The sequence below is a fragment of the Kuraishia capsulata genome, genomic scaffold, assembly GCF_000576695.1.
Source record: "Kuraishia capsulata CBS 1993 genomic scaffold, Kuraishia_capsulata_scaffold_4, whole genome shotgun sequence".
NCBI lineage: Eukaryota > Fungi > Ascomycota > Pichiomycetes > Pichiales > Pichiaceae > Kuraishia > Kuraishia capsulata.
Window position 1 is genome coordinate 1,413,639 of NW_019172953.1, and position 23,354 is coordinate 1,436,992.

General features: G+C 46.7%; 16 protein-coding genes across 16 annotated transcripts; 8 read left to right on the forward strand and 8 right to left on the reverse strand.

The window, feature by feature from the left end:
• Positions 1 to 70: 70 nt before the first annotated feature.
• Positions 71 to 1,090, reverse strand: KUCA_T00003866001 (uncharacterized protein; the record flags this gene model as incomplete). Its single annotated transcript, XM_022602323.1, has 1 exon — positions 71 to 1,090. The coding sequence occupies one exon, from the start codon at positions 1,088 to 1,090 to the stop codon at positions 71 to 73; it is 1,020 nt and encodes a 339-aa protein (XP_022459878.1).
• A 276-nt stretch (positions 1,091 to 1,366) lies between these two features.
• On the reverse strand, positions 1,367 to 2,776 carry KUCA_T00003867001 (uncharacterized protein; the record flags this gene model as incomplete). Its single annotated transcript, XM_022602324.1, has 1 exon — positions 1,367 to 2,776. One exon carries the CDS (start codon positions 2,774 to 2,776, stop codon positions 1,367 to 1,369), a length of 1,410 nt encoding a protein of 469 aa, XP_022459879.1.
• Positions 2,777 to 3,304: 528 nt separating this feature from the next.
• Positions 3,305 to 5,110, reverse strand: KUCA_T00003868001 (uncharacterized protein; the record flags this gene model as incomplete). Its single annotated transcript, XM_022602325.1, has 1 exon — positions 3,305 to 5,110. The coding sequence occupies one exon, from the start codon at positions 5,108 to 5,110 to the stop codon at positions 3,305 to 3,307; it is 1,806 nt and encodes a 601-aa protein (XP_022459880.1).
• A 529-nt stretch (positions 5,111 to 5,639) lies between these two features.
• KUCA_T00003869001 (uncharacterized protein) lies at positions 5,640 to 6,464 on the forward strand (the record flags this gene model as incomplete). Its single annotated transcript, XM_022602326.1, has 1 exon — positions 5,640 to 6,464. The coding sequence occupies one exon, from the start codon at positions 5,640 to 5,642 to the stop codon at positions 6,462 to 6,464; it is 825 nt and encodes a 274-aa protein (XP_022459881.1).
• A 217-nt stretch (positions 6,465 to 6,681) lies between these two features.
• On the reverse strand, positions 6,682 to 7,283 carry KUCA_T00003870001 (uncharacterized protein; the record flags this gene model as incomplete). The annotated part of the gene is made up of 2 exons (XM_022602327.1): positions 6,682 to 7,213; positions 7,270 to 7,283. 2 exons carry the CDS (start codon positions 7,281 to 7,283, stop codon positions 6,682 to 6,684), a joined length of 546 nt encoding a protein of 181 aa, XP_022459882.1.
• Positions 7,284 to 7,533: 250 nt separating this feature from the next.
• Positions 7,534 to 8,359, forward strand: KUCA_T00003871001 (uncharacterized protein; the record flags this gene model as incomplete). Its single annotated transcript, XM_022602328.1, has 2 exons — positions 7,534 to 7,645; positions 7,911 to 8,359. 2 exons carry the CDS (start codon positions 7,534 to 7,536, stop codon positions 8,357 to 8,359), a joined length of 561 nt encoding a protein of 186 aa, XP_022459883.1.
• A 306-nt stretch (positions 8,360 to 8,665) lies between these two features.
• Positions 8,666 to 9,426, forward strand: KUCA_T00003872001 (uncharacterized protein; the record flags this gene model as incomplete). Its single annotated transcript, XM_022602330.1, has 3 exons — positions 8,666 to 8,710; positions 8,786 to 8,805; positions 9,009 to 9,426. The coding sequence occupies 3 exons, from the start codon at positions 8,666 to 8,668 to the stop codon at positions 9,424 to 9,426; spliced, it is 483 nt and encodes a 160-aa protein (XP_022459884.1).
• A 457-nt stretch (positions 9,427 to 9,883) lies between these two features.
• KUCA_T00003873001 (uncharacterized protein) lies at positions 9,884 to 11,212 on the reverse strand (the record flags this gene model as incomplete). The annotated part of the gene is made up of 1 exon (XM_022602331.1): positions 9,884 to 11,212. The coding sequence occupies one exon, from the start codon at positions 11,210 to 11,212 to the stop codon at positions 9,884 to 9,886; it is 1,329 nt and encodes a 442-aa protein (XP_022459885.1).
• A 298-nt stretch (positions 11,213 to 11,510) lies between these two features.
• On the forward strand, positions 11,511 to 12,956 carry KUCA_T00003874001 (uncharacterized protein; the record flags this gene model as incomplete). Its single annotated transcript, XM_022602332.1, has 1 exon — positions 11,511 to 12,956. The coding sequence occupies one exon, from the start codon at positions 11,511 to 11,513 to the stop codon at positions 12,954 to 12,956; it is 1,446 nt and encodes a 481-aa protein (XP_022459886.1).
• A 957-nt stretch (positions 12,957 to 13,913) lies between these two features.
• On the forward strand, positions 13,914 to 15,512 carry KUCA_T00003875001 (uncharacterized protein; the record flags this gene model as incomplete). The annotated part of the gene is made up of 1 exon (XM_022602333.1): positions 13,914 to 15,512. One exon carries the CDS (start codon positions 13,914 to 13,916, stop codon positions 15,510 to 15,512), a length of 1,599 nt encoding a protein of 532 aa, XP_022459887.1.
• Positions 15,513 to 16,071: 559 nt separating this feature from the next.
• On the forward strand, positions 16,072 to 16,584 carry KUCA_T00003876001 (uncharacterized protein; the record flags this gene model as incomplete). Its single annotated transcript, XM_022602334.1, has 1 exon — positions 16,072 to 16,584. One exon carries the CDS (start codon positions 16,072 to 16,074, stop codon positions 16,582 to 16,584), a length of 513 nt encoding a protein of 170 aa, XP_022459888.1.
• A 476-nt stretch (positions 16,585 to 17,060) lies between these two features.
• KUCA_T00003877001 (uncharacterized protein) lies at positions 17,061 to 19,391 on the reverse strand (the record flags this gene model as incomplete). The annotated part of the gene is made up of 1 exon (XM_022602335.1): positions 17,061 to 19,391. The coding sequence occupies one exon, from the start codon at positions 19,389 to 19,391 to the stop codon at positions 17,061 to 17,063; it is 2,331 nt and encodes a 776-aa protein (XP_022459889.1).
• Positions 19,392 to 19,641: 250 nt separating this feature from the next.
• On the reverse strand, positions 19,642 to 19,914 carry KUCA_T00003878001 (uncharacterized protein; the record flags this gene model as incomplete). The annotated part of the gene is made up of 1 exon (XM_022602336.1): positions 19,642 to 19,914. One exon carries the CDS (start codon positions 19,912 to 19,914, stop codon positions 19,642 to 19,644), a length of 273 nt encoding a protein of 90 aa, XP_022459890.1.
• Positions 19,915 to 20,727: 813 nt separating this feature from the next.
• On the forward strand, positions 20,728 to 21,435 carry KUCA_T00003879001 (uncharacterized protein; the record flags this gene model as incomplete). Its single annotated transcript, XM_022602337.1, has 1 exon — positions 20,728 to 21,435. The coding sequence occupies one exon, from the start codon at positions 20,728 to 20,730 to the stop codon at positions 21,433 to 21,435; it is 708 nt and encodes a 235-aa protein (XP_022459891.1).
• Positions 21,436 to 22,032: 597 nt separating this feature from the next.
• KUCA_T00003880001 (uncharacterized protein) lies at positions 22,033 to 22,456 on the reverse strand (the record flags this gene model as incomplete). Its single annotated transcript, XM_022602338.1, has 2 exons — positions 22,033 to 22,342; positions 22,428 to 22,456. 2 exons carry the CDS (start codon positions 22,454 to 22,456, stop codon positions 22,033 to 22,035), a joined length of 339 nt encoding a protein of 112 aa, XP_022459892.1.
• A 334-nt stretch (positions 22,457 to 22,790) lies between these two features.
• Positions 22,791 to 23,240, forward strand: KUCA_T00003881001 (uncharacterized protein; the record flags this gene model as incomplete). The annotated part of the gene is made up of 1 exon (XM_022602339.1): positions 22,791 to 23,240. One exon carries the CDS (start codon positions 22,791 to 22,793, stop codon positions 23,238 to 23,240), a length of 450 nt encoding a protein of 149 aa, XP_022459893.1.
• Between the last annotated feature and the right edge of the window lie 114 nt (positions 23,241 to 23,354).

The window sequence follows — 23,354 nt, forward strand, 5'->3', positions numbered from 1 at the left end:
TGGAAGGTGCCCCAAAGGTGGCTTTGAATGAAGGATCTAAATGCTTCAAAATCAGACTGGACCTCCTCCCTTAAAAATACCTCTGGATGGCCTCCTTCTGCTCTGGACTCAGTCTCAAAGGAACATCCACCTTGAATTTGATCAACAGATTTCCACGCTGTGAAGGTGTCTTGGAAATCGGCATTCCCATTCCCGGATAGGTGGTCTGTGCGTCTGTAGGAAGTGGAGAAGTCCGCGAAATTGGTATCTGGCGCCCGTCTATAGTTGCGATCTGTCTGTCGAATCCCAGCATCGATTCCTTGAAAGTGATCGGGATGGTGGCCACCAGATCGTCTCCCTGTCTCTTGAATGTGGGATGAGGCTTTTCGTCAATTGTGAATCTGATCGTCTGTCTTTGTCCATCTTGGTAATCACCTTCGTTTGGATACGAGATCTTCGTTCCGGCCTTCCAACCGGGCTTAATGTTGATTTCTAGCACCTTGCTCTCCTGTGCTCCCGAAGGTCCCTTCCTATTGATCTTCATCTTTTTCACCCCTCCCTTAAACAGATCCTCTAAACTGCATGGCAACTTCAAATCTACTGTCGCTGGCTCCGCTCTGGGAGCACCTCCACCGAATCCGCCAGATCCGCCAAATCCACCAGGCATTCCACCCATTCCACCCATTCCACCGGGCATTCCTCCAGCTCCACCGAAACTGGAGAAGAAATCATCACCACCCATTCCGCCCTTCGACGAGAACTGCGAGAAGATGTTGAAAGCATCGTTTTGCGAAAATGGATGGCCGCGACCACCTCCTCCAAAGGACGAATATTGGGGTCCTCCTCCACCACCAGCTCCAGCGAAAGGATTGCCTCCAGCGGGTGCATTGCCTCTAGCAGCTTCAAGACCGTAATCGTCATACACCTGTCTCTTGTCTGGATCACTGAGAATGTCGAATGCCTCGGAAATGTCCTTGAACTTCTCGGTGTCACCGGTAGGCTTGTCAGGGTGGTACTTGAGGGCCTGTTTCCGGTAACCCTTTTTGATCTCCGCGTCGGACGCACCTGGCGCAACTCCAAGCAGTGTATAAAGCTTTGTTTCTTTGACCATAATTAATTTTAAATTCAATGTGAGCAAAGAAGAAGAGAAGCGAACGGTTAACAGCACCAGATGACGGGGAAACCACTGGTGATATATTGGGCGAGTACACGACAGAAGCTTCTGGAAGGTTCGGGGTCGTGCCCGAGCTTATCACCATGAAAGGTACAACAAGTGCGAAGTGGTAGTTATTCCACAGTCTACCATTAGTTCTGGGGTTTAGTCTTTATACTAATGTACTGATTAGATGTGTGCGAAATTCGGTCTAGACAGAGGGGAGTGCGTTGCCTAGTCCTTGCTCTTCTTCTTCTTCTTGTCGGACTTCTCATCATCGTCCTCGGCCTTTCTCTTTTTGTCCTTCTTGTCTTTCTTTTCCTTCTTTTCCTTCTTTTCTTTCTTCTCCTTCTTCTCCTTCTTAGGGGTTTCTTCTGGCTCGGTCATGGAAATGTCCTCCACCAAAGGCTTAGAAGGTGTGGTTGGAATAGCTGGGGCCTCCAGCTTGTGTGCAGGCACTGGAGGAGCAGGGTCGTTTTCGTGGTTGACGTAATCCTTCTTCCAGGACTCAGGAGTGTTCTCGTTGTCTCTTCCGTATTTGTCCAGCTTGCCATCTGCCTTCATCTGCTTCTTCTTCTGGGCAACAGGGCCCAAGCCCCATCTTCTAGGGTAGGTGTCTCTCTCCATGATACATCTCTTGATCTTGGCCACAACACCGTGGTCGCAACTCGAAAGGTCCACAGTCGACATTTGAGCAATTCCAATGGCAATAGCCTCACCCTTGGTGGTGATCAGCACGACTTCGTCGTACAGTTCAATGCCCTCTTCATAACGCAACAAACCGGGAATCATGAGCTTGGCTCCATAGCAGATGGAGTTGACAGCCGAGTCCTTCACAACGACTCTCTTGTAACCAACGAGCAAAGTCTCGAGCGGCTGGACGATTCTACGCAGATAACTCTCATCTCTGGAGTTGTCGTACACCCATTGGGCATCCATAACATCGTGCAAAGTCACCATGTTGTCGTTCTCAGACATGGCTCCGGAACGGACTCTTCTGAGCTCTTGCATGTGTCCACCAACTCCAAGAAGCATACCCAAGTGAACACACAGGGTTCTCATATAGGTACCGGCCTCACACGAAGCCCAAAACACACTAAGGTTTCTCTTGTTGTCGAATTCAATCAAGTTTGTTTCGTAGATGGTTCTAACTCTGAGCTGTCTCTTGACTGCCGAGATCAAGGGAGGCCTCTGGAAAAGGGCTCCGGTCAAGTTCTCAAGACCACGTGCCATTTCTTTCTCATCATCCAGAGACTCGTGCAGACGCGCAATACACACATACTCCTTACCAGCTCCTTGCTGGGACTTTACCAATCTGGTGGCACGGTCGATACACACAATCAAGCATCCAGTGACCTTAGGGTCAAGGGTACCAGAGTGACCGGTCTTCTCCACTCTCAGGATTCTCTTGATCCAAGCAACCACCTCGTGCGAAGATGGGTTCGAAGGCTTGTCCAGATTTATCACACCGGTTTGGATGTAGGTTTTGAGGTCTCTCTTGAGAGGAGAGGATCCCGCTGGGATTGGGGTGTAATGACCGCTTCTCACAAGGAGCTTGTCATAGTTCTTCAACAACAAGGGCCATTCAGTGGTGTCATTGGAAGGAGAACTGGTATCAGGCTTGATAAGGTATTGTTCCGACATCTTGTGGGATTTCAAGCTAGGAAAATGGACGCCTTGAAGAACACTTGCAAACCTGTTAAGGCCTATCTGATTAAAACTATGTGAAATTTTTTTTTCTCCCTCTTCTAGCGTGCTGGGAAACACGCCGAAGACTGAGATGTACTCTGAAAGTATTGTTGACACACGACCTCTTTATCTGAGCCGCACGCAACGGGGCAGAGTTTAAAAGCACTCCTAAAGCACACCAGTCTACGCTTGAAACTTCATTCTAGAATATTTGGTGATCGTTCCGTTGAGGAGATCGTAGAGTACATATACGCAGGCGTAAGCGGCACGGGTGCCGGAAAATAAAAAATCGCTGGAGAAGGCCCTTCTTGAGAACCCTCTCTTTTTCGTAACCAACCGGTATGGTAAAACCCAAAACATGCAAAATAATAGGTGCGGAGCGGGAAAAATGGGGACGGTAAGCAATAGACAGTTGATGTCTTGCCTGCACATATGCAAATTTAAAAAAAAAAGTGAGATTTTAGCAGGATTTCCCAGGAAATCTCAATTGACTTGTAAGCCGTCAAACAGTTTGAAGATTCTCTGGTTTTGCAACGTGACAAAGTCATTGTCGACAATGTTCACCAGGTAGAAATCTTCGTGGATTCTTGATAGCAACTTCTTGGTGTTGGCAAACTGATCTGCCGTATCGCTCTTGAAAAGAGTGGACCACTCTTTCAAAATACGGAAAGCCTCGTCTTTCCATGCGAGAAACGACACTCTCTCAACAATAGTTGCCTGGACAACTTCACGGCCTGGGAAAACACCCCACGTGACTGCATTTATGTCTGAGTCCTTCGTGTTGGTGACCATGTCGCCCTTTGAATTGACTGCGTAGAAAGACAGAATATTGTATAATCCACCACGTTCAGAATTAGCATCTGCGATTCGGTCCTGCAGAGTTCTCAACAACTCAGCAGGCACAAAAAACTCTAGGTACTGCTTTTTATAGACATAGCCATTCTTGGGACCCCATCCGTGGACACGGTCATTAGATGGAAGTCCGTTGACACAAGGTTGAGAGTTGATGGTGAGGAAACCACGAGAATTGAGATCCAGCAAAGCATCTTTGATCATGTTGACTTCGTCACTAATAGAGCCATCAGACCATGGCAAGGAGATGATCTTTCCCTGAAGATAGTCAATGAAAAGATGCGACAATTCCTCTAGCGATTCAGGTGATCCCCACAGGCTCAGTGCTTTTTTAGGAGAATGACGAATCAGCTCACCATCACACATGTCAACCTCACCAAAAGCGGGAGAACGTGAGTCTCCCCATCTTCCATTGGGAAACTCGTCCCAGTTTGATGTTCTGGTAATGTAGGTGAATTTCCGGTTCTGCCAGAAGATAGGACGAAGGCCCTCGTTGAGCCTGTTGGGATTGAGACTCTTTCTCCATGGTTGATCTTGGGTGCTGACATTGAGCTCGATGAGGTTCAATTGTTCCAGGATCATCATTGAGGCCTTCTCTAGGTTCATTGTGTAGAAATGAAGGTGATTAACATAACCTGAAGCAAGCAGTTTGGAACACATTTCAACCACCAGCTTGGTTCCCTCGTCTCTGACCAGTTCGTCATCGTCCTTAAAAGGCTCTAGTCTTTCCAAAAATTCAGCAGGAATGTTTATCTCGGACCATTTGGCACGTCTCAAAAAAGAAGCATAGCTGGAAATAGGCATAATTCCAGGAATGATCGGAATAGTGATTCCAGCCTCTCTGCATTTTTCACACCAGGCGATGAACCGATCAACATCGTAGAACATCTGGGTGACAATAAAGTCTCCGCCAACATCCTGTTTCTCTTTGAGATACTCGATCGTTTTGACAACATCGTGTTCCTCGGGATGGCCCTCGGGATAAGCAGCTACTCCAATGCAAAAGTGGTCCCCGTACCGTTTGCGGATATGGGCAATGAGATCTTTGGCGTACGCAAAGTCGCCAGTAGATTCGGTACCATCGATTGGAGGATCACCCCTGAGTGCCAAAATATTCTCACAACCTGCATCGTAGGCATCTTTCAGCGCGTTGTCGATGACCTCAACACTCATGTTGGTACAGGTCAAGTGCATACAACTTTCCAGTCCCAAAACCGTTTGGGCGGTGTGGATCATCTCCGTCGTGAGACTTGACAGTCTTCCTCCAGCATTCCACGTGATGTCAATGAACTGGGGACTTAGCCCGTACATACGATCCATACGGTCGTACAAGTTCTGGACACCTTGCGAAGTCTTTGGAGTGAAAAACTCGAACGAGAACGTGGCCGGGGCTCCGGGCTCGCGGTGGGAGTTCTCCAACTTCTGAGTGATCTTCATGGTTCACACGACAAAAAGAGGGTGTTCCGGAAAGTCAGCAGCGCAAAAACAAAAAATCCCGCTCAGAACGTCTGGATCAAAAAGTTTCACTCTCGAGGAACAGATGTCCACTGGGGCTCATTTGCTCTTCCCAATTGGGTAATGCACGGGCTTTGAAGATTTTTGTTGGGATAGATTGAAGTAAATGCCTTCACTGCCAACGGCCCAGTAAAGGAGAAAAAATTGGTGGTAGTGTATCGGAAGATCAGAATATAAATATTTTGTGACAGAAACTGTAGATATCACAAGAACCTTGCAATCACACTCTGTATCCGCAGTGGTGGTCTTGCGATAAGAGGGCATGTGAAGGTGGTTTCCCCAGAGTCGGGCGTGTACTGCAGAATATCTAAATTGTTTGCGGACGACCATCCACACCTTCTGACTTGCCACAATGAGGAGGTTTACCTGTCGACTTCAACTCACACTCCTTGGCAGTACAATCGGCAGTTCCTTGATTTCAGTCGCATTTGCATATCTCTGTCGGTAAAAAATGACGTCAGTGCTTCCCAAGGGCTTCACTATGATGCCTGTGACCCGGTACCTCACAGGGTTTGTGATCTGTGCCCCGTTGCTAGTCTCTTTGCTTGGGATCAAACATCTGCTTGTTCTTTCATATGATCCTTTCATTTCTAGTTGGCACCAATATTGGAGATTTGCCGTGTTTCAAACTGCGTTTCAAAATGAGAGCGAGGTCGTCGTGGCAATCACTCTGCTTCACTTTGCGCTTAAACATCTCGAGAGACTATACGGTAGCTTTCGGTTAGCATCGCTACTTATTTGGTCCAGCTTGTACAATGTGGTGTTGGTCTCCATCTTGTCGTTTTTGGTGTATCGAGTTCTAGGTGTGAATCTTTTCGTTAGTGCAGGACCATACGGAATTTTCTTCACGCTGTTGTATTTGTACTGGCAATCCACACCGTCGATCTACCGCTTTGAGCTCGTATTCAGCGGTGTTCCTGGATCGCCCAACCCGGCAAAATTGGTTATCACGGATGGGATCTTTGTGAAAATTCTAATGGTTCAGTTGTTCGTGAGCGATGGGGTGTTGAACTCGGGCATCCCAAGCGCAATAGGAGTTGCAGTGGGAGCTCTGATACATAGTCATATTCTGCCAGGTAAGAGCGTCGATTTCCCTTTGGTGATACCATTTTTGAGGAGGTACGCAGCAAGAAAGCCCCAGCCGACCAGACCGACTGTCAGTGATGTCCAAGATGAGTCAGACGACGAACGGGATGCTACGGCGTTCCGCGATGACGAGCAGGACACTCCGATAAGGCCACTAGGGACTCAATTGTTGGATACCTTTAGGACTTAAAGGGTCCAAGGTAAACGTGATACTGATCCATCTCTATGACTACCACTAACAATTGTGCGATCATGACGCTCTTACACGAGTCTTGGAAATGCCTCAACAAAACAGTTTTCATGTTGCGACAACACTTACATTTCCAGCAAAACTCTTCTTTGCCTAACGAACGCTACGAAACCACGACTTCGCAATCTTAAGCACATTCAATGTGTATTCTGTTATTTTATGCCTTGACTTTTCTCCTGGCAACATCGTAATTATAAACCCGTGCTGTATTGACCTCCATCGTTGTAATATTCTCCCTCAAATACTCCAAGTCCTCCTTGGTTATATCAAGACTCTCAGTTGCCGTCTTGAGTCTTCCTTCCAGTAGCTCAATGGCTTCATCCAGAGGATACTCGAGCATCACGTCGGCCCCCAGCCAAAGACACACAGAATCTAGATTTTCAACGTCCACCGAGGCCGTGGAATAGAGCGTATCATTGAGCTCGTAGTTGAGATCAAATTCCTCGTTTCCAGTCTTTTTCTGGGTCTGGAGAAAACGAACCATTGCCAGTGATTTGTCGATGTCGGGCACTTTGAGTCTCAGACTCCTAAGAGTTTCCTTCTTGTTACTTTCCATGAAACGGTATTGATTCAGTCTCTCTTCACACTCCTGTAACAGCCTCGTAACATCGTCGTCAGATTTCACGAACGCGGAAACATTATCTATGAACTTGGCCTGGGGTATTCCTCTTGGGTTGGTGATGTCTGTTCTGAGAAGGCGTTAGTCAATACTTCGGTATACCCTTCATCTAGCAATTCGACTTACTTGAGCCTATCCATAGTGTAATAAATACAAATTCAAGTTTATTGAAACCGATTGCTGGACTAACAAATAATCTCCCAAGCGTCTGGACTCTCCGAGAACTGTCCACTCTGACACAGCCAGACCATTTTCGTGCACCAACCACTTTTGGGTTCCACTTTAGCCATATCACACGACCTTTTCTTCATCCTCTGGACATCTAAAATTTTTCACTTTCTTCCTCCTCCAACAATCTTCTCTAGCCAGCACCAACGCAAATACATCACAATGGGTAAAGATCATTTCTCCAAGCAACACACCAGAGTTAGCAACCGTCAGGCTCCAAAGTCTGAAAACGTCTACTTGAAGTCTTTGGTCAAGCTGTACACCTTCTTGGCTCGTACGTATCAACCTTTAGTTGTCCCACATTGAACAAGGAAAAGAATGAAAAAACGCCTTTTTCCAGGCTGTTATCACAAAACGAAGCTGGCGAACTATCTTGTATGGTTCAATAGTTTTCACGCACTTGCTATGGGTTCACTACGCCTTCAATAAACACATTGAAAAATGGCTGATGAACCCTCAGCTACAGCGTGCATTCTGCGAGTACATCTTTGATGTGTGCGACTTTTGAGCAGAATCAAACGTGATACTAACCCTTCTAGGTCGTACCGATGCTCCATTCAACAAGGTGATCCTGAGATCTCTGTTCCTCTCCAAGATCAATAGACCTCCAGTCTCCATTGCCAGAATCTCCAAGGCTCTCAAGCAAAAGGGTGCTGCTGAGAAGACCATCGTCGTTGTTGGTACCGTTACCGACGACAACAGACTTTTGTCTTTCCCAAAGACCACTGTTGCTGCTTTGAGATTCACCGCCGGTGCCAAGGCTACCATCGTCAAGAACGGTGGTGAGGCCATCACTCTTGACCAATTGGCTCTTAGAGCTCCAAAGGGTCAAAACACTTTGATCGTCAGAGGTCCAAGAAACTCCAGAGAGGCTGTCAGACACTTCGGCTTCGGCCCACACAAGGGTAAGGCCCCAAGAATCCTGTCCAAGGGCAGAAAGTTCGAGAGAGCCAGAGGTAGAAGAAACTCCAGAGCCTTCAAGGTCTAAATACGGTTCTAGTATAATTAAAAATCATATTAAGTGGATACCCATTGGAAATGTAATGTGCTAGCAGCGTATACGCGTGGTAATTTAACCAATGCTTCTGCTATATATCTGCTATATATTTAATGTATGTACTCTGTACCTACGTTTGTACTCCATCTTATCTTTGTCGTGTATTAAACATCTGTGACTGTGATTCTCAAAACGGAAGTTATTGTGTGTAATATTCAGCACACGAATTGCGTAAATGGCATCCCTAATAACCTTACCCTCATTACCCTAAAAATCCGCCAGAATCTTTGCAGAGGGATGGCAGGGTCGTCCGCTGCCCGATTTTCGAACCACTCACCTAGTGTTGAAAATTCGAAGTGACAATTTCGAAAGCTTTGGCTAAAGAGTTGTTATCCCATATCAAACACAAATCCCAAGATGCCAGGTTACTCCGTCAGGTATGTTAATGATGAGATAGTTGAGGCGATGTTTTATCCAAAATTGCGATTTGTTGGAAAGGAAGGATAACCCCCAAATCACGAATGAAAAACTTCAAGGGGAACAAGTCCAAGAGAAACTTCAAGGATAGCTTTTCGAAGATAACGCTCAACCAAGACTAAACTTTCACTGCTGGTTCATGTTTACTAACTACCTTTTTTAGAGACGTCCCAGCTCAAGATTTCATCAACGCCTACGCTACTTTCTTGCAAAAGCAAGGTAAGCTCGAGGTGCCAGGTTACGTCGACATTGTGAAAACCTCTGCCGGTAACGAGCTCCCACCACAGGAGGCTGAGACTTGGTTCTACAAGCGTTCCGCTTCCATTGCCCGTCACATCTACTTGAGAAAGGATGTCGGTGTCGGTGCCCTTAACAAACTATACGGAGGTGCCAAGAACAGAGGTAACAGACCTTCCAAGCACGTCAACGCTTCCGGTTCCGTCAACAGAAAGGCTTTGCAGGCTTTGGAGAAGATTGGAATTGTTGAGATCTCTCCAAAGGGAGGCCGCAGAATCTCCACCAACGGCCAAAGAGATTTGGACCGTCTTGCTGCCTTGACTGCCGAGCAAGATGAAGAGTAAGCTTTGGGTTATATACTTACAAGAAAAATTAATTTAAAAGCATTTTGATAAAGTTTGAATGTGTAGCATACGAATCACTGAGATTCTGGTACATTTGACCTCATTGTTGGTTGATTCAGCCTATATCTGGAGAATGCAGTAGAGAGAGTCCAATCTCTAGAGTCAGATAACTGTTCATTATTGGTTGACTAATTACATTTATGGGCCAAAATACTGTTTCACGATATAAGGGTACTCATGCCAAAGATAATTAAGTGTTAATAACCAGAATAAAGTATTACAGGTGGGTGATGTCAACATCAAGCGTATACTCTACGTTAAGTATGTTAGAGCCTCTTTAACGAATCGACTCTATTTGATTGAAATGAGCTTTTTTTTGGCCAAAATTGTGGGTTACCTTGAAGTTAACAATGCATTAATGGTTTAGTCTATTTCTATATTGTACGTATAACTTGTGCTATTTCTCCGTCTCCACTTCTGGTCTAAACCCACTGAAATATCGATCCCTGAAATTATTCACTCCAGAGCGGTCCTTTTTGCTCATAGTAATCCCCTTATAGTTTTCATCACGCTTAACATAAACCAGCAACCTTCTCGACCATTTATTGAAGTCCTGAACCAACGAATAGATCAGCTCCAAGTTCTCGTGATGCGGTATCAGCGTAGGAATTAGCTCATCGTTCGCTGTGGGCATCCAGAAACACAGTCTTCCGCCAATGGGAAGTTTTTGAGCTGCAAACCGAAGCAAATCGTCAAGCAAAAGATCCAGTTCGTACGGTTTTTTGGGCTGGATGTAGTCCTTTCTCAAGAAAGCCTTTTCGCCGTTAATGATAAGATTCTCCTTTCCCTCCGCCTTGGCTTCATTCTTGGTTCCACATACTTTGAGTCCTTCTCTAACACCGTAGGGTGGATCACAAACTATGCAATCGATTTGGAAGGTATCTCTGAGCGCGTTATTGGTGAAGTCCATGGTCAGCACATCACCAAACAGATGCGTGGTCCCGTATTTCTCGAAATTGGCATGTATGTTTTTTGTTTTGGAATCTTTTCCATGAAGAGGCCTTATGTCTATATCGGATCCAAAAACCGAAGAGCCAAAATATGCCCCCGCTACCAGAAAAGAACCGGTTCCCACGAACGGGTCGTACATCACCTTCCCTCGAGAACAGTGCGCAAGATTGCAACTCACGAGGGAAAGCTCAGCATCAAAAGATGTAGTTCCATGATAAGGTCTCTTCTTGAGGTCGTACTCGTCAACAGCTCCTCTAACTCTCGCACTGACACAGATCTCACGACCAAACCAGACATGGTCGGGCTGAGCCGTGGGGCCACCCCCTTCAATGTGATATTTCTCCAGAACCGTAAACCGGACTTCTGGCGTTTTCATATCAATAACACCCTCAAATCCAAGATACTCAAAAGTCTCGATAAGAGCGACCTGTTCTTTTGTTGTCTTCTTCTTTCCCTGGTATCCTATGATCTCGAATTTGAATGACTTGTGGAGATATTCAGCCCAGTGCGGCTGACTGGTCAAGCGTATACTGTCATGAAGCGACTGGAGATCATCACCATGTCCCCAGAGCTCATAAATTCCCCTACAGAGAATGCTCCTGTGGACCAATCGGTATGCTTCATCGTCGTTCTGTAGCCTCACCACTAAGAAAGGTGACTCGTCGGTGTAGTCGGCGAGATCTAACTCAATATTCTCCAAGACAGCGAGAGACTCGAGCTCTGCCTTTCTGAATCCAGGATGAGACTGCGCCAGGTATATGAGGTACTGTTTCATCGTTGATGGTGCAGAAACCCTGACACGAATGATTGTCTTGTTACTGAAATAAATTTCAACTGGGCTAAATTTATTTTAAGTGCACCAACCAATAGGCGTGCCCCACCAAAGTGCCCGCCTTGCCCCTACTACTCAAATTCTCACCTCCTCGACGACTTAGCCTCCTATTCTTCATCTTATCCAAAAGACAAGTGGGTTATAGAGTTGAGTTTATTTAGTGATATAGCTAATCATATATCATATACAGTTTGAATAGCACAATCGATAAGAATTATTACAAACACGCAACTGTTGAACGATGTCTTCTCTTGTTGACGACGACGAGGCTCTCTTTGACGATATCTATGACGACGACAAGCCCAAGGAGCAAGAAGCAGCCTCCGAGGAGAAGCCCGAAGCTATCGGGGATAAAGCTGAGGAAAAGCCTGAGGCCAGTAGCGCCGAAACTAAAACGCCAGACGAAGCCTCAAAAGCTCCTGAAGCCTCCAAAGCTCCCGAAGCTCCTGAAGCTCCCGAAGCTCAGCAATCCTCTGAATCTTTTGGCACCCCGCCATTGCAGCAGACCCAGCCACTGGCTCCACCCCAGTACGGCCAGGGTGCATATGCTGGCCAATACCAGAACCAGTACCAAAACCAGGGCCAAAACCCTTACCAGAACCAGTACCAGAACCAAGGTCAAAACCCCTACCAAGGCCAGGCTCAAGCCCCAGCCCAGCCAGAACGGTCTGGTGTTAAGGCTGACTACCTTAAGGAGGCTGGTAAGATGTTCGTTGGTGGTCTGAACTGGGAAACGACCGAGGAAACGCTACGCTCCTACTTCTCAGAATACGGAGATATCACCGAATTGACCATCATGAAGGACAACGCAACCGGAAGGTCACGTGGATTTGCCTTTCTGAGTTTCGCAGATCCAGCTAGTGTTAAGAAGGTGCTTGCCAAACAACATATCGTTGACGGAAAGCTCATTGACCCAAAACTTGCTATTCCTAAGGACGAGCAGGACAAAACCGGCAAGATTTTCGTCGGAGGAATTTCACCAGAAGTGACAGAGGAGGATTTTGTGACGTTCTTCAAGCAGTTCGGTAATATCATAGATGCCCAGTTGATGTTGGAGAAGGAAACCGGAAAGTCTCGTGGATTCGGGTTCATTACGTACGATTCCCCTGACGCCGTTGACAAGGCCAGTGAAACCCGGTTCGTCGCCTTCAAGGGCCGCAACATGGAGATTAAACGTGCGGAGACGAGATCACAGCACAACATGAATAAGTCGCAACAGGGTTACAATACAGGGTATCAGCAGATGCCGCAATATGGCGCCGCACCAGGCATGACCCCGGAGATGGTCAGTCAGTACTGGCAAATGCAGCAGATGCAATACTGGATGCAGATGCAGCAGATGCAACAAGGTGGCCAGATAAGCCAGCAGGGTTACCAGAATGAGGGCCAAAATACGCAGTATAGCGGTTATAGTGGTTCTGGAACACCGCAGGAGCAGGAGGAGGTGCCCAATCCTCAAGAGCAAGTGGATAGATTCCCTTCAGGGCCGCGGGGCGGTTTTGGCAATGGAAGCCGTGATAGTCGTGACGGCCGTGAGAGTCGTGATAGTCGTGAGAGTCGTGATTACCGTGACAATCGTGACTATCGTGATGATGATTCGCGTATTCCCAGAGGACCAAGAAATAGGGGCCATAGCGGAAGAGGTCGTGGCGGTAGGCGCGGCGGTTATCATCCGTACAACAGGTGAAGGTCATATTTTACTGCCAATGCGCGAAAAAAACGGCCACACATGCCCAGCCGTGTGATCCGGTCTAAATTGGGGCCGGACCTAAAGGCGATGCAACGGAAGAAAAAAGAAAGAAAAAAGAACCGCAGAAGCCTAAAGAAACCGTGAAAACATGGCAGACAAATGGCCCAAACATGACAGGAAGTAAAACACAGTAACAGAACCAATATGGACGATGCATGAGTAAATGATCGAGTGTAGGTATTTTGGTAGAAAGTCAATTATATTGTATTTATAGCAAAGAACAACGGATGCTCCTGCAGGATGGAAAGTCGTGCACCACAAAGTGTGCGGGACCCAATGACGGCTTACTCCAGCCGAACCGACCGGCACGGCTGAGTTTTAAGTGCGATCAGCCGTGAGGATCTGTCAACGACAGAATCAGAGGTATGAAGAAGGGCAGTTATTTCGGTTTGTAGGAGAGAAAACCATGGTCAAAGAGTACCAAAATGAATATACCGAGCTCCTGATTACATTTAACACTTTTTTCCGAGGTTTCCGGAAAAGCCAATCCCTACTATGGCCCTTGAGCAGTTTCCCTTGCTTCATGCCTGGAAGGTCGGGGATCGGACCCTGACCACAGCCGTTAGAGCCGTCCTGCAGACCGATGAACCGATCCTTGCGGCTATATAAACTGCGTTGCTCCCCCTTGTTATGAAGATCCTTTATAGAAGTAATTAAAAACTACTACTTGCATCTATTATTATTACCATGTCTTCAATAAGTAGTTTCAACGAGGAAGATGGCGTACAGGCTTTTGACGCCTCATCAGTGGCCTCTCCAGCCACACAGACCAGGTCGCGTTCTCATTCGGTGGCCAGTTTGGCTCGCACCCTCACCCGCGAACGCGAAGAGAGGCTCAAACTTGAGCAATATGTGTCTAACCACCAAGACGGTGTTGAAAGGGTTCTGACCCAGATGACGGAAAGAGCGGGTGCTTTGGGTCCTGCAGAAGAGCTTCTTGATGTTCAGCCCTCCAAATTAGAGGCTGCACCAGATTCGGACTTCAACGAATTGGATGAATACAAGTATCCAATTGACATAGACACGGGACTTAGACTCGTTGTGTTTGTGGAAAATGACAAATCAGACCCAAGAAATTGGACAAAGTCCAGAAAGTGGCTGTACACCATATTGCTCGGAATTGTGTGTTTTGCGGTGGCATTTGCTTCGGCAGTTGTAACTGGTGACTTAGAAGGTCCACAGGAGACTTTTGGTGTCAGTCAGGAAGTTGTAATTCTGACTGTTACACTATTCGTGCTTGGATTCGCTTTTGGTCCTTTGTTGTTTGCTCCTTTGAGTGAGGAGATTGGTAGACAGGCCATCTACACGGGTACGCTTTTCTTTGCGCTGATCTTCATTCTTCCATGTGCTCTTGCTAAGAACATTGGAACCTTGCTTGTTGCCAGAGCCATTGACGGGTTGGGATTTTCTGCCCCTCTCTGTATCATTGGTGGTTCGCTAGCTGATATGTGGCTTGCCAAGGACCGTGGTTTGGCCATGACTGTCTTTTCAGCAGCTCCATTTCTCGGCCCTGTGATCGGTCCTTTGGTTGGAGGCTATATCGGAGATAATGCCGGATGGCGTTGGATCTACTGGGTCCTCATGATCTTTGTCGGTTGCGTGTATGTCGTGATGGTTGCTGTGATCCCAGAGACCCATCACAACACCATTCTCAAGCGTCGTGCTAAGCATTTGAGAAAAATAACCGGTGACGACAGATACCGCACTTTGGTTGAGATCCAAGTCAGATCTATGAAAACAATCATGGAAGAGACTTTGCTTAGACCAATGGTGCTTCTCAGGGAAGTCATTGTGTTCCTCATGACCATCTACATGTCCATCATCTACGGTTTGCTCTACATGTTCTTCTTTGCGTATCCAGTTGTCTACATGGAGGGTAAAGGCTGGAGTGCTTCTAAGACCGGTTTGATGTTCATTCCTGTTGCTGCCGGTGTCATTGCTGCTTCGCTCGTTTCGCCTCTCATCAACCGCAACTATAACAGAAGAGCTCAAAAGTACATTGATCAGGGCACCTTACCACCTCCAGAACTGAGATTGGTGCCAATGATGATTTCGTGTTGGTTCGTCCCTATTGGTCTGTTCTCATACGCTTGGTCTTCATACCCCCGTCTTTCGTGGGCTGGACCATGTTTCTCTGGCTTCGCATGCGGTGTTGGATTCAACATGCTTTATAACCCAGCCAACAACTATATCGTGGACTCATACCAGCACTATGCTGCCAGTGCCTTGGCTGCTAAGACCTTTGTGAGATCGTTGTGGGGTGCTTCCGTACCTCTCTTCACCATCCAGATGTACCACAGACTTGGATATGAATGGGCCTCATCGCTGATGGCCTTTATCTCACTTGCATGCTGCGCCATTCCATTTGGCTTCTATTTCTATGGAGCCAAAATTAGAACCTGGAGTAAGTACGCTTACTCTCCAGAGCTCGAGTCCGACGCAAAGCCTTTGGAGAAAGCACAGACCGAGTCGGTGAACTCGTGTTCAGCCTAATAGACCAGATGATCTGCAAGATCATAACGATCAGAATGACGGAATGACCAGAACCAAATTCTAATATATATAATTTGTGATATGAATCATGATAACCCAACTTGGGATCTAATAACGTGACCTGAAGAAAAGAGACAGCAGAATACCACGTAGTTGACGTTGTAGCTGGTACACGCCTTTCAAATTCACCTTTTGATTCTCGCCGGATTTGATCAAATTTGGGATCAAACACTACCATATAAAGTGCAAAAGCATACATTTGTTGTGACCTGTTCATTTTTTTACTATATACGACACTCGTAAATTTTCATGATTAGCATTATTTAAGTGAGCCTCAAGTTCTCAAGTGGTGACCAACTTTTGGTCGCCTTATCTGACAAATTGTAGGATACCAGAGAAAGGTCCAGAGGCTCAAAATAGACTCCGACACGACCCGACGGCAAATTTCAAGTTTGCTGCGCGGATTCACACCTGATACCCGTTTCAACCTCCTATCCACCATTCCAATTGACCTCAATTACGTCAATTAACTCCAGTTCATCTCAATTTTACGATAACAATGGCTCAATATCAGGCACAACTCCAAGGATTTCTCGGCAATCTCGACGCCAACACCAAGAGCTTCAAGTTCCTGGATCAATTCGAGACTAAGACCAACCTACCTCGCTCCTATGCCGTGATCATTGGGGCTGTAGGATATCTTTTCCTTATGTTTCTCAATATTGGAGGCATTGGTCAATTGCTTTCCAACTTGGCTGGTTTTGCCTTGCCTGCTTATTTATCCCTACAAGCACTTGAAACAACCACGACTAGCGACGATACAAGGCTACTGACCTACTGGGTGGTGTTTGCATTCCTCAACATCGTCGAGTTCTGGTCCAAGGCGATTCTTTATTGGATCCCAACTTACTTCGTTGTTAAAACCGTGTTTTTGTTGTATTTGGCCCTGCCTCAGTACAACGGAGCCCAGAAGGTATACCAGGCGCTAATCAGACCAATTGCGCAGAAATATGTCTTGAAGACCGATGTCACTCACGACTTGTTGAACAAGGTTAATGCGAAGAACGAGTAAGCAGGATGATGTGACGTTCAGGAGAACTCGCACAGGTGATGAAAGAAGGGGAGAAGAAGGAGATTAGTGATCATGAGGTCGTGAATTGAGTTTTTATTGAGAATATACTTGAAATTTATGAGATTGAGTAAAATTTGACGGCAGCTTGAATTGTTCGTAGGTACTGTAAAGATACCAAGACTTGCAGAGAGCATATGCATATGCATATGCTACAAGTTATTGTGAATTCTGGGTAAATTAAATACTGATTTAAGTCCAAGACAAGTATCTATTTGAGGCAAGAGAATTGTTCAAGATCTAAGCTAAAGTTGTTTTTCAGTGTCTTCAAAGTTATCAAACACTGCCGATCAGCAGACATTTCTTAACAAAGCCTTGAACCGTCACCTTAGTTCTCTTTATAGACCACCCTTTTGCAGTATCTCTCTATTATAACTTTTCAGACACCCTTCAGACGGCCTGCCTAATCCACTCCGGACTCACAAAGTCTGCCCCAAACCAGCGAAATCAAACTGAGTCTCTACTGGCGCCACATTCTCATATGACAGTTTCACCCTGAGTTTGATCTTTGCTCCTTGTTTGCCAGAAACGCTGAGCTGCTGGTAAACTGAATCACCCGGACCAATAGAAGTGCCCGTCATCGGCAAAAGCTGCAATTTCAAGGATTTTGTGACCGCGACCAACATGGAAATCTGCGAAACCACCCCGATAGACGTGTTAGTTATGCGAGACTCCAACACAGCATGACCTGGCTCACTAGACTTGATCCGGAACGAGACATGAACGTTACTGTCGTGGAAAGCGTCTGTATATTCCACCACCGGTTCCACGTCGGGTTCTGACACCGCCACAGGAGCGATTGGAGCGATTGGAGCCGAAAACAGACCAGAGATCAAATCTAGTGTCTCTGTGGATGGTTTGACTGCCTCCTGGGGAATATCATCACCCAATAAGTCTAATAAATCAGGTTCCTGCTTCGCAACAGCCTTCTTTTGCGGCACAGCAGTAGAAAGAGAAGCTCCTTTGTGAGACTTGAAAGCTGGGGCAGGCATTTTCTCCAATAAACCCTTCTTCACATCAAGAGGCTGGACGAAGATCTCACCATATTCGATTGCACGGATCTGGATTTCAAGATTAATATCATTAGCCTTGGATGCAATCAGTTGGCGCAGACTCTCAACCAATTGCGGGTATTGCTGTAATTTCACTGACAATTTTAAAGACGCCATCAGTCCGTACTTCACAAGTTGCTCTGTATTGGATTTATCCTCGTAATGCGACTCTACCAGCAGCGTTTGAAGCAAAGAGACAATCTTTTCAGGCGACACGGAACCGAAAATCGACTCACCATACTCGCCAAGACACCAACAACAGATAAGATTGAGTGCAAACTGATCCTGGGTCTTGAGACTCTCTTCGAACAGTTGCTGAGTCACCCAGCGAACTAGTTCGCCATCTGAACACCTCATGATAATACCCAGGATGGAGGAAACGATGTCGAACTCGAAAAAGTTCCCAGAAACGCTCAGAATTGAGATGAGCGTCTCAAATTCCCATCTTTCGCTGGGCGAATAGCGTTCAATCGCCAGCGTCAATTGACCAGTCAAGTAAGGCTTCAAGTCGGTCTCAGCAGTGTGCAGGAAGAGAATCAACTCTTTGATCATGACTCGGATATTATTCTTATCCAGAATGGCAAACGAGAGCTCAAGGGCCCTGCGACGAATGGAGATATCCTGGTCACGTAAACAAGCAACCACAGTGGCCCTGTGTCTTTGAACAGCCTTTGGTTCATGCTGGACCACAGTTAGCAGCGTGTTAAGCGCGACATAGCGCGAGTTGTTGTCCTTAGAACCAAGAAACTTGCCCAGAACGTTCACACCCAAAATCTTCAGTGACGAATCCGATTGGATCTCGAAAATAGTCTTAACCACCTCATAAAGAACTGCATTTGGCGCATTCTTAAGTGTCTCCACCTTTGACGCAATCTGCGTCAGCAAGTCAGTTAGCCTGTCAATGTTCTTCTCGTCAGAGTAGTCATCTGCCATCAAAACCCGCAGCGTTTGAAGCAGACTTACAAACAGAAATGGGTCTGGAACGCCTGCCACGTCATACTCAGGCGAGAACCCGGTCGTTCTAAGACTTGTAAGTTGAGTAAGCAATTGAGGAACCTGAGCTCTGAGCAATTGGCGATCTGCCCCGAGCTCGTAGCACGACTTGACCAGTGCTAACGAAGCCAACCACTCGCCGTGGGTCTTGGCACTAGTCAAAAGAGACGGAACCAGCTCAATAAAGAATTCCGTCAAGTCAGGGTCTTTCTGAATGAGTTTTGCAGCCACCATAATCGCCTTTTTGCGAATGTACGGGTTTGAGGATTGGACCAAGCGAGACACGTTGGTGTACAAATCACGCGCCAATTCTGTGGATGCAATATTTCCCAGTGTCACCAGAGCTAATCCCACAAAAAGTTGGTTTGAGTGCTGGAGATCGTTATCCAAGGAGTTTGTCAATAGCGTCAAAACCTCCTGGTTCTCGTCTAGAATCAGCATAGTAGCCAGGTACCCGAGCCTTTTTGAAGTGAAACTCTGCGTTGCAAGTAACTTTAGACATTCAACCTGCCCAAAATGCGTTGGTTCTCCCAAAATGTACAGATAAATGAGTTTTGCGATCAACGTGCGACGAGATCTCTCGTCGATTGATGTGTCGCGGATCGAAGACCGGATGGCGGCCGATTCTTTGCGGATGGCGGCCCGCTCATCCGCAATGGTCTTGGCCTTGCGCACAGATGTGATGAATGACTTGAGCGAGCCCATTGAAGAAAAATAGAGGGTTTCTGGGGGTGACTTAAAGAAAACGGAGGTGTTTACGAAGATTCGTAGAGAGATACGTGGACGTGAAGAAGGAGAAGCTGGTTATGAGCCACGACAGAACCAAACCACGTGACTCCAGTCACGTGATCCAATAATTCATATAGAGTATGTGACAACAACAGAAAGACGTTTAGAGACCACAGAAAAGTCCGGAAATGGCCTCTGGTTTCTCTTGCTTCTCAGATTTGCTCATCTAAATCTCTCCGTTCATAGCTGCAAGTATCCGCGTGCATAGCAACGCAAACACTTGTCTGACGATGGCCTCTTCGAATCTGCTAAGGAGAACCAAGAGAAGGGCAAGGTTGAGCGCCAAAACACCCATTGCGGCCGCTAAAAGCTGACCCTGGGTTATGCCTCGTGATTGTGTGGTGCTGTCATATGGAATCCTTGGCGAAACACAGGAGTGCTGCGGCTTGTGTTCGTCAGCAGATAGGTCAGTAGAGAGTATATCGTCGATAGCGAGCATTTCGTTAAAATTACAAAGAAACCAGGAATCAAGAGTTGCAAAGACGAGTATCAGGGAGATTACCTTCAAGCAATACCCCTGATTTTATTGATTTACTACCAGTCAGCTGGCTATTTTACTACTGATTCATCACCGCCAGGCTCCATCACTGTACCAGTCACATTAACCACTTAAACACCTTCGTCGCCTGAATTGCCGAATCAGGAAAGACCCTTACATGGAAATGTAGCCAAAATATTTGCGACATTGGCTGCTAAGTTTGGTCTCCCACTAGAACCCCATTGTAGTCCAATCTTGGCCAGGATCAACCCCGGATCCCACCCAGGGTGCGCGGTGGGCACCCACGTCAAGGCGAATGACCCACCCCTCCTCCCCCTCTTAGTAGGCCACTGGGGCAGAAAAACTTGACCGGCCTGTCAGGGAACTACCTCAGCAATCAGATAATAAAAAGGGGTAGGACGTACCGTAGAGGGTGTATAATAACAGTATAAGAGACTGCAGAACTTTTTCAAAACAACCGTATCGTAATCGCCAGGCTTATATACACACCATCAGGGTTTCTCTCCGCGAATACCTACTGTTCGAATTTTCTTATAATTCGGCTCAACTTAACTCCATTTGACTCGTGCGTAGCCCAATAAACTCCCGGGCCACCCCACGGACTCCGAAGCTCACCCTAGAGGCCTCTGCTACCCGGAGAAAAAATGGGTAACCAGAAGGGGGGAAAGCGGAGGGGGTCTTGAGATTTAAATACAGAACCCCCTCGTCCAAGCTTTCCCCGTTCTTTGCAGCCTACTCCGTCAGCCTCACCAAATGATATCGGATATATTGCCAGAGCAGAAGGTCTTTGAGGAGAAAAAAAACATCAAGCCGTGGTTGCAGGCCCAGCTGGTGCCCAGGGGAATTAACATTGTGATTGAGCGCTCGGATGACTCCAAGATTGTTTTCAAATGCCGTTCCAACAAGTCCTCGGACCGCTCCAAGGTGAACCAGTGCCCGTTTCGAATTCGCGCCAACTACTCGCTGCGGTCCCACTCTTGGGCTTTGGTTGTGATCTCCGACAGACACAACCATCCCCTTTTGCCATATCCTCAGCAACGCAGACCTGAAGATAAGCGTGGACGTTCTCAGTCACACTCAGGCATGACCCACCAGACTAACTCGAGCACCAACTCTGCAGTCAACTCTGCTCCACTGGCCTCTTCTGTCTCGTCAAACCTCCAAAACTTGTCGTCGCAACTGTCGTCGCAGCTCGGGCTGGGACAGCAGAGTTTTTACTCTTCTGGCTCAAAGATCAACTCTTTGCAGTTGGAGCTGAACAACCTGCTGATCCAGTTCAACTCAGTCAGTTTCAAGAACAAGGAGGAAATTTACGTGAAGTTGATCAACCTATTGAAGGACTCAATGGGATTCAACAATCCGTATTACTCGCAATACAATATTAGCGAGCCGTTGTTGTTGCCGCAGTTGCCTAGTTTGCAGCCGATCCGGGGGTCTGCTGGAGACTTTATCAAGCTATAGAGCTGGAACTTTTGGTTCTATTCTCCACCGGTTCGTTGGTTTGAGGCACTGCTCAGCAAAATCTAATAGTGTTGGTCTGTCTTGGCTGAGAACGGCTGGCTTCAGATTCTCTTTTGATTTGATTCCACTGGCTTAACGACCAATTTATGGCTTTCCTGTTGGCAATCTGCTATATCCGATCACATTTCTCTCGCCAATAGTCTAGTTTTTGCTCACAACATTGACTGGCTTCCATTACTTTTCATGCCTCCCCTCCCTTGCTACGGCTGTTTTTGTTGTTTGTTTTATGTTGCCATCAGCCCTGATTCCCCCTGTTTTTTTGTTCCTCTTTGACTTCTTACTCTTCACTTCTCTACCCACGCTGCAATGGCCACACCGGGGTGAAATTGGTTTCACCTTGGTTTTGCAGCTTTGATGGGTCTACATCGACTATAGGTCTGTGACTAATTAGCTTGCGTGACTGGACGCTCTTACTTTCAAATTCGCTGTAACTTTTCCGAAAACTTCCAAGATGCTTTAATATACACGAGGTCCTCTCATCCTGGCCCCTATCCTGGGCTTTGCCCAGGTTCTGCCCAGATATCTGCCACTTTCTCCTCAACTCTGAAACACCTTCTTACAATTCAAACACACATAGAACAGAATCATCGACGTGTCTCGTCTCCTCTGCTGACTCTGGAAAAACACACAGTCTCGGAACTTGCAGAACGGACACAATTTGTCGGATTTTGGAAGCGTAGGGTCCAACCCAATATCCTGGACCACACCTGCGGTAGCACCAATGTTGGTTATCAACTCGTTACGATACACCTTTGCGGATTCAGCCAATTCCGTATAATCACAGTTACGACAAGAATATAGCAGTCTCTGGTTCTCCTTGTCCTCCTTTGGATAGAGCATGTTGTTACTGGTGGAGTTAGTATAAGGGTACAAAAGATGTGCAAGATATTCGCAAAAGTCAACCAATCAAAATGACATATAATCACACTTACCACTCCGCACAGAACCTGAAAGAAGCCATTATGTAGGTACTTTTATGCGCTTGTAAGATGTAAATTTCAATAGATCTATATCAAACTCTCATTCTCTCTCTGGCCACAGTGTTGGCGTAATGGCACCATCCGTACCGTTGTGCACTACGCTTCGTGCACACATTCGATAGCCCAAAAAATCCGACGAAAACCCCAAATTGGCACACCAGTGACGCAATCTCGAAACCTGAATCCTGTCAACGATTACACAAATAATGTTCCGTTTAGCTAGGCCTGCATTGAGACAATCTAGAGTGTAAGTTTTAAGCAAAGTGTTGACGGACGCCGGCGATGTGACGAGCGCCTACTGTCTTGAAATTTTTCATGCATACTAACCGATTTGCCAGTGTTCTCACCAAGAGATTCCAATCCACTGTCGACCCAAAGATCGCCACCATCGTGGACCAGATCTCCCAGCTGACGTTGCTGGAGACTTCTTCGTTGATCAACGAGTTGAAAGTCAAGTTGGACATTCCTGATATCTCGTTCCCAGCTGCTCAGGCCGCTCCAGCTGCTGCAGTGGAGGCCGAAGAAGAAGCCAAGCCAGTCGTTGCTGAAAAGACGATTTTCACCTTGAAACTGGAGAGCTTCGACCCTAAGTCCAAGCCAAAGGTCATAAAAGAGGTCAAGACTATTCTTGGTCTTTCCCTGGTTGACTCCAAGAAGTTGGTTGAGAGTGCACCCAAGGTGTTGAAGGAGGGTGTTCCTAAGGAGGAGGCTGAGAAGATTAAGGCTCTTTTGGAGAGTCTTGGCTCGAAGGTTTCTTTGGAATAAGCAATCCGGAAAACTTGAATAAACTCTTGTAAATATACAAATTGACAAAGCTGACGCGGTAGTAGAAAGCATGTCACTTCGGAGAGCGCAGGTGCTAGTATGCACGTGATGAAT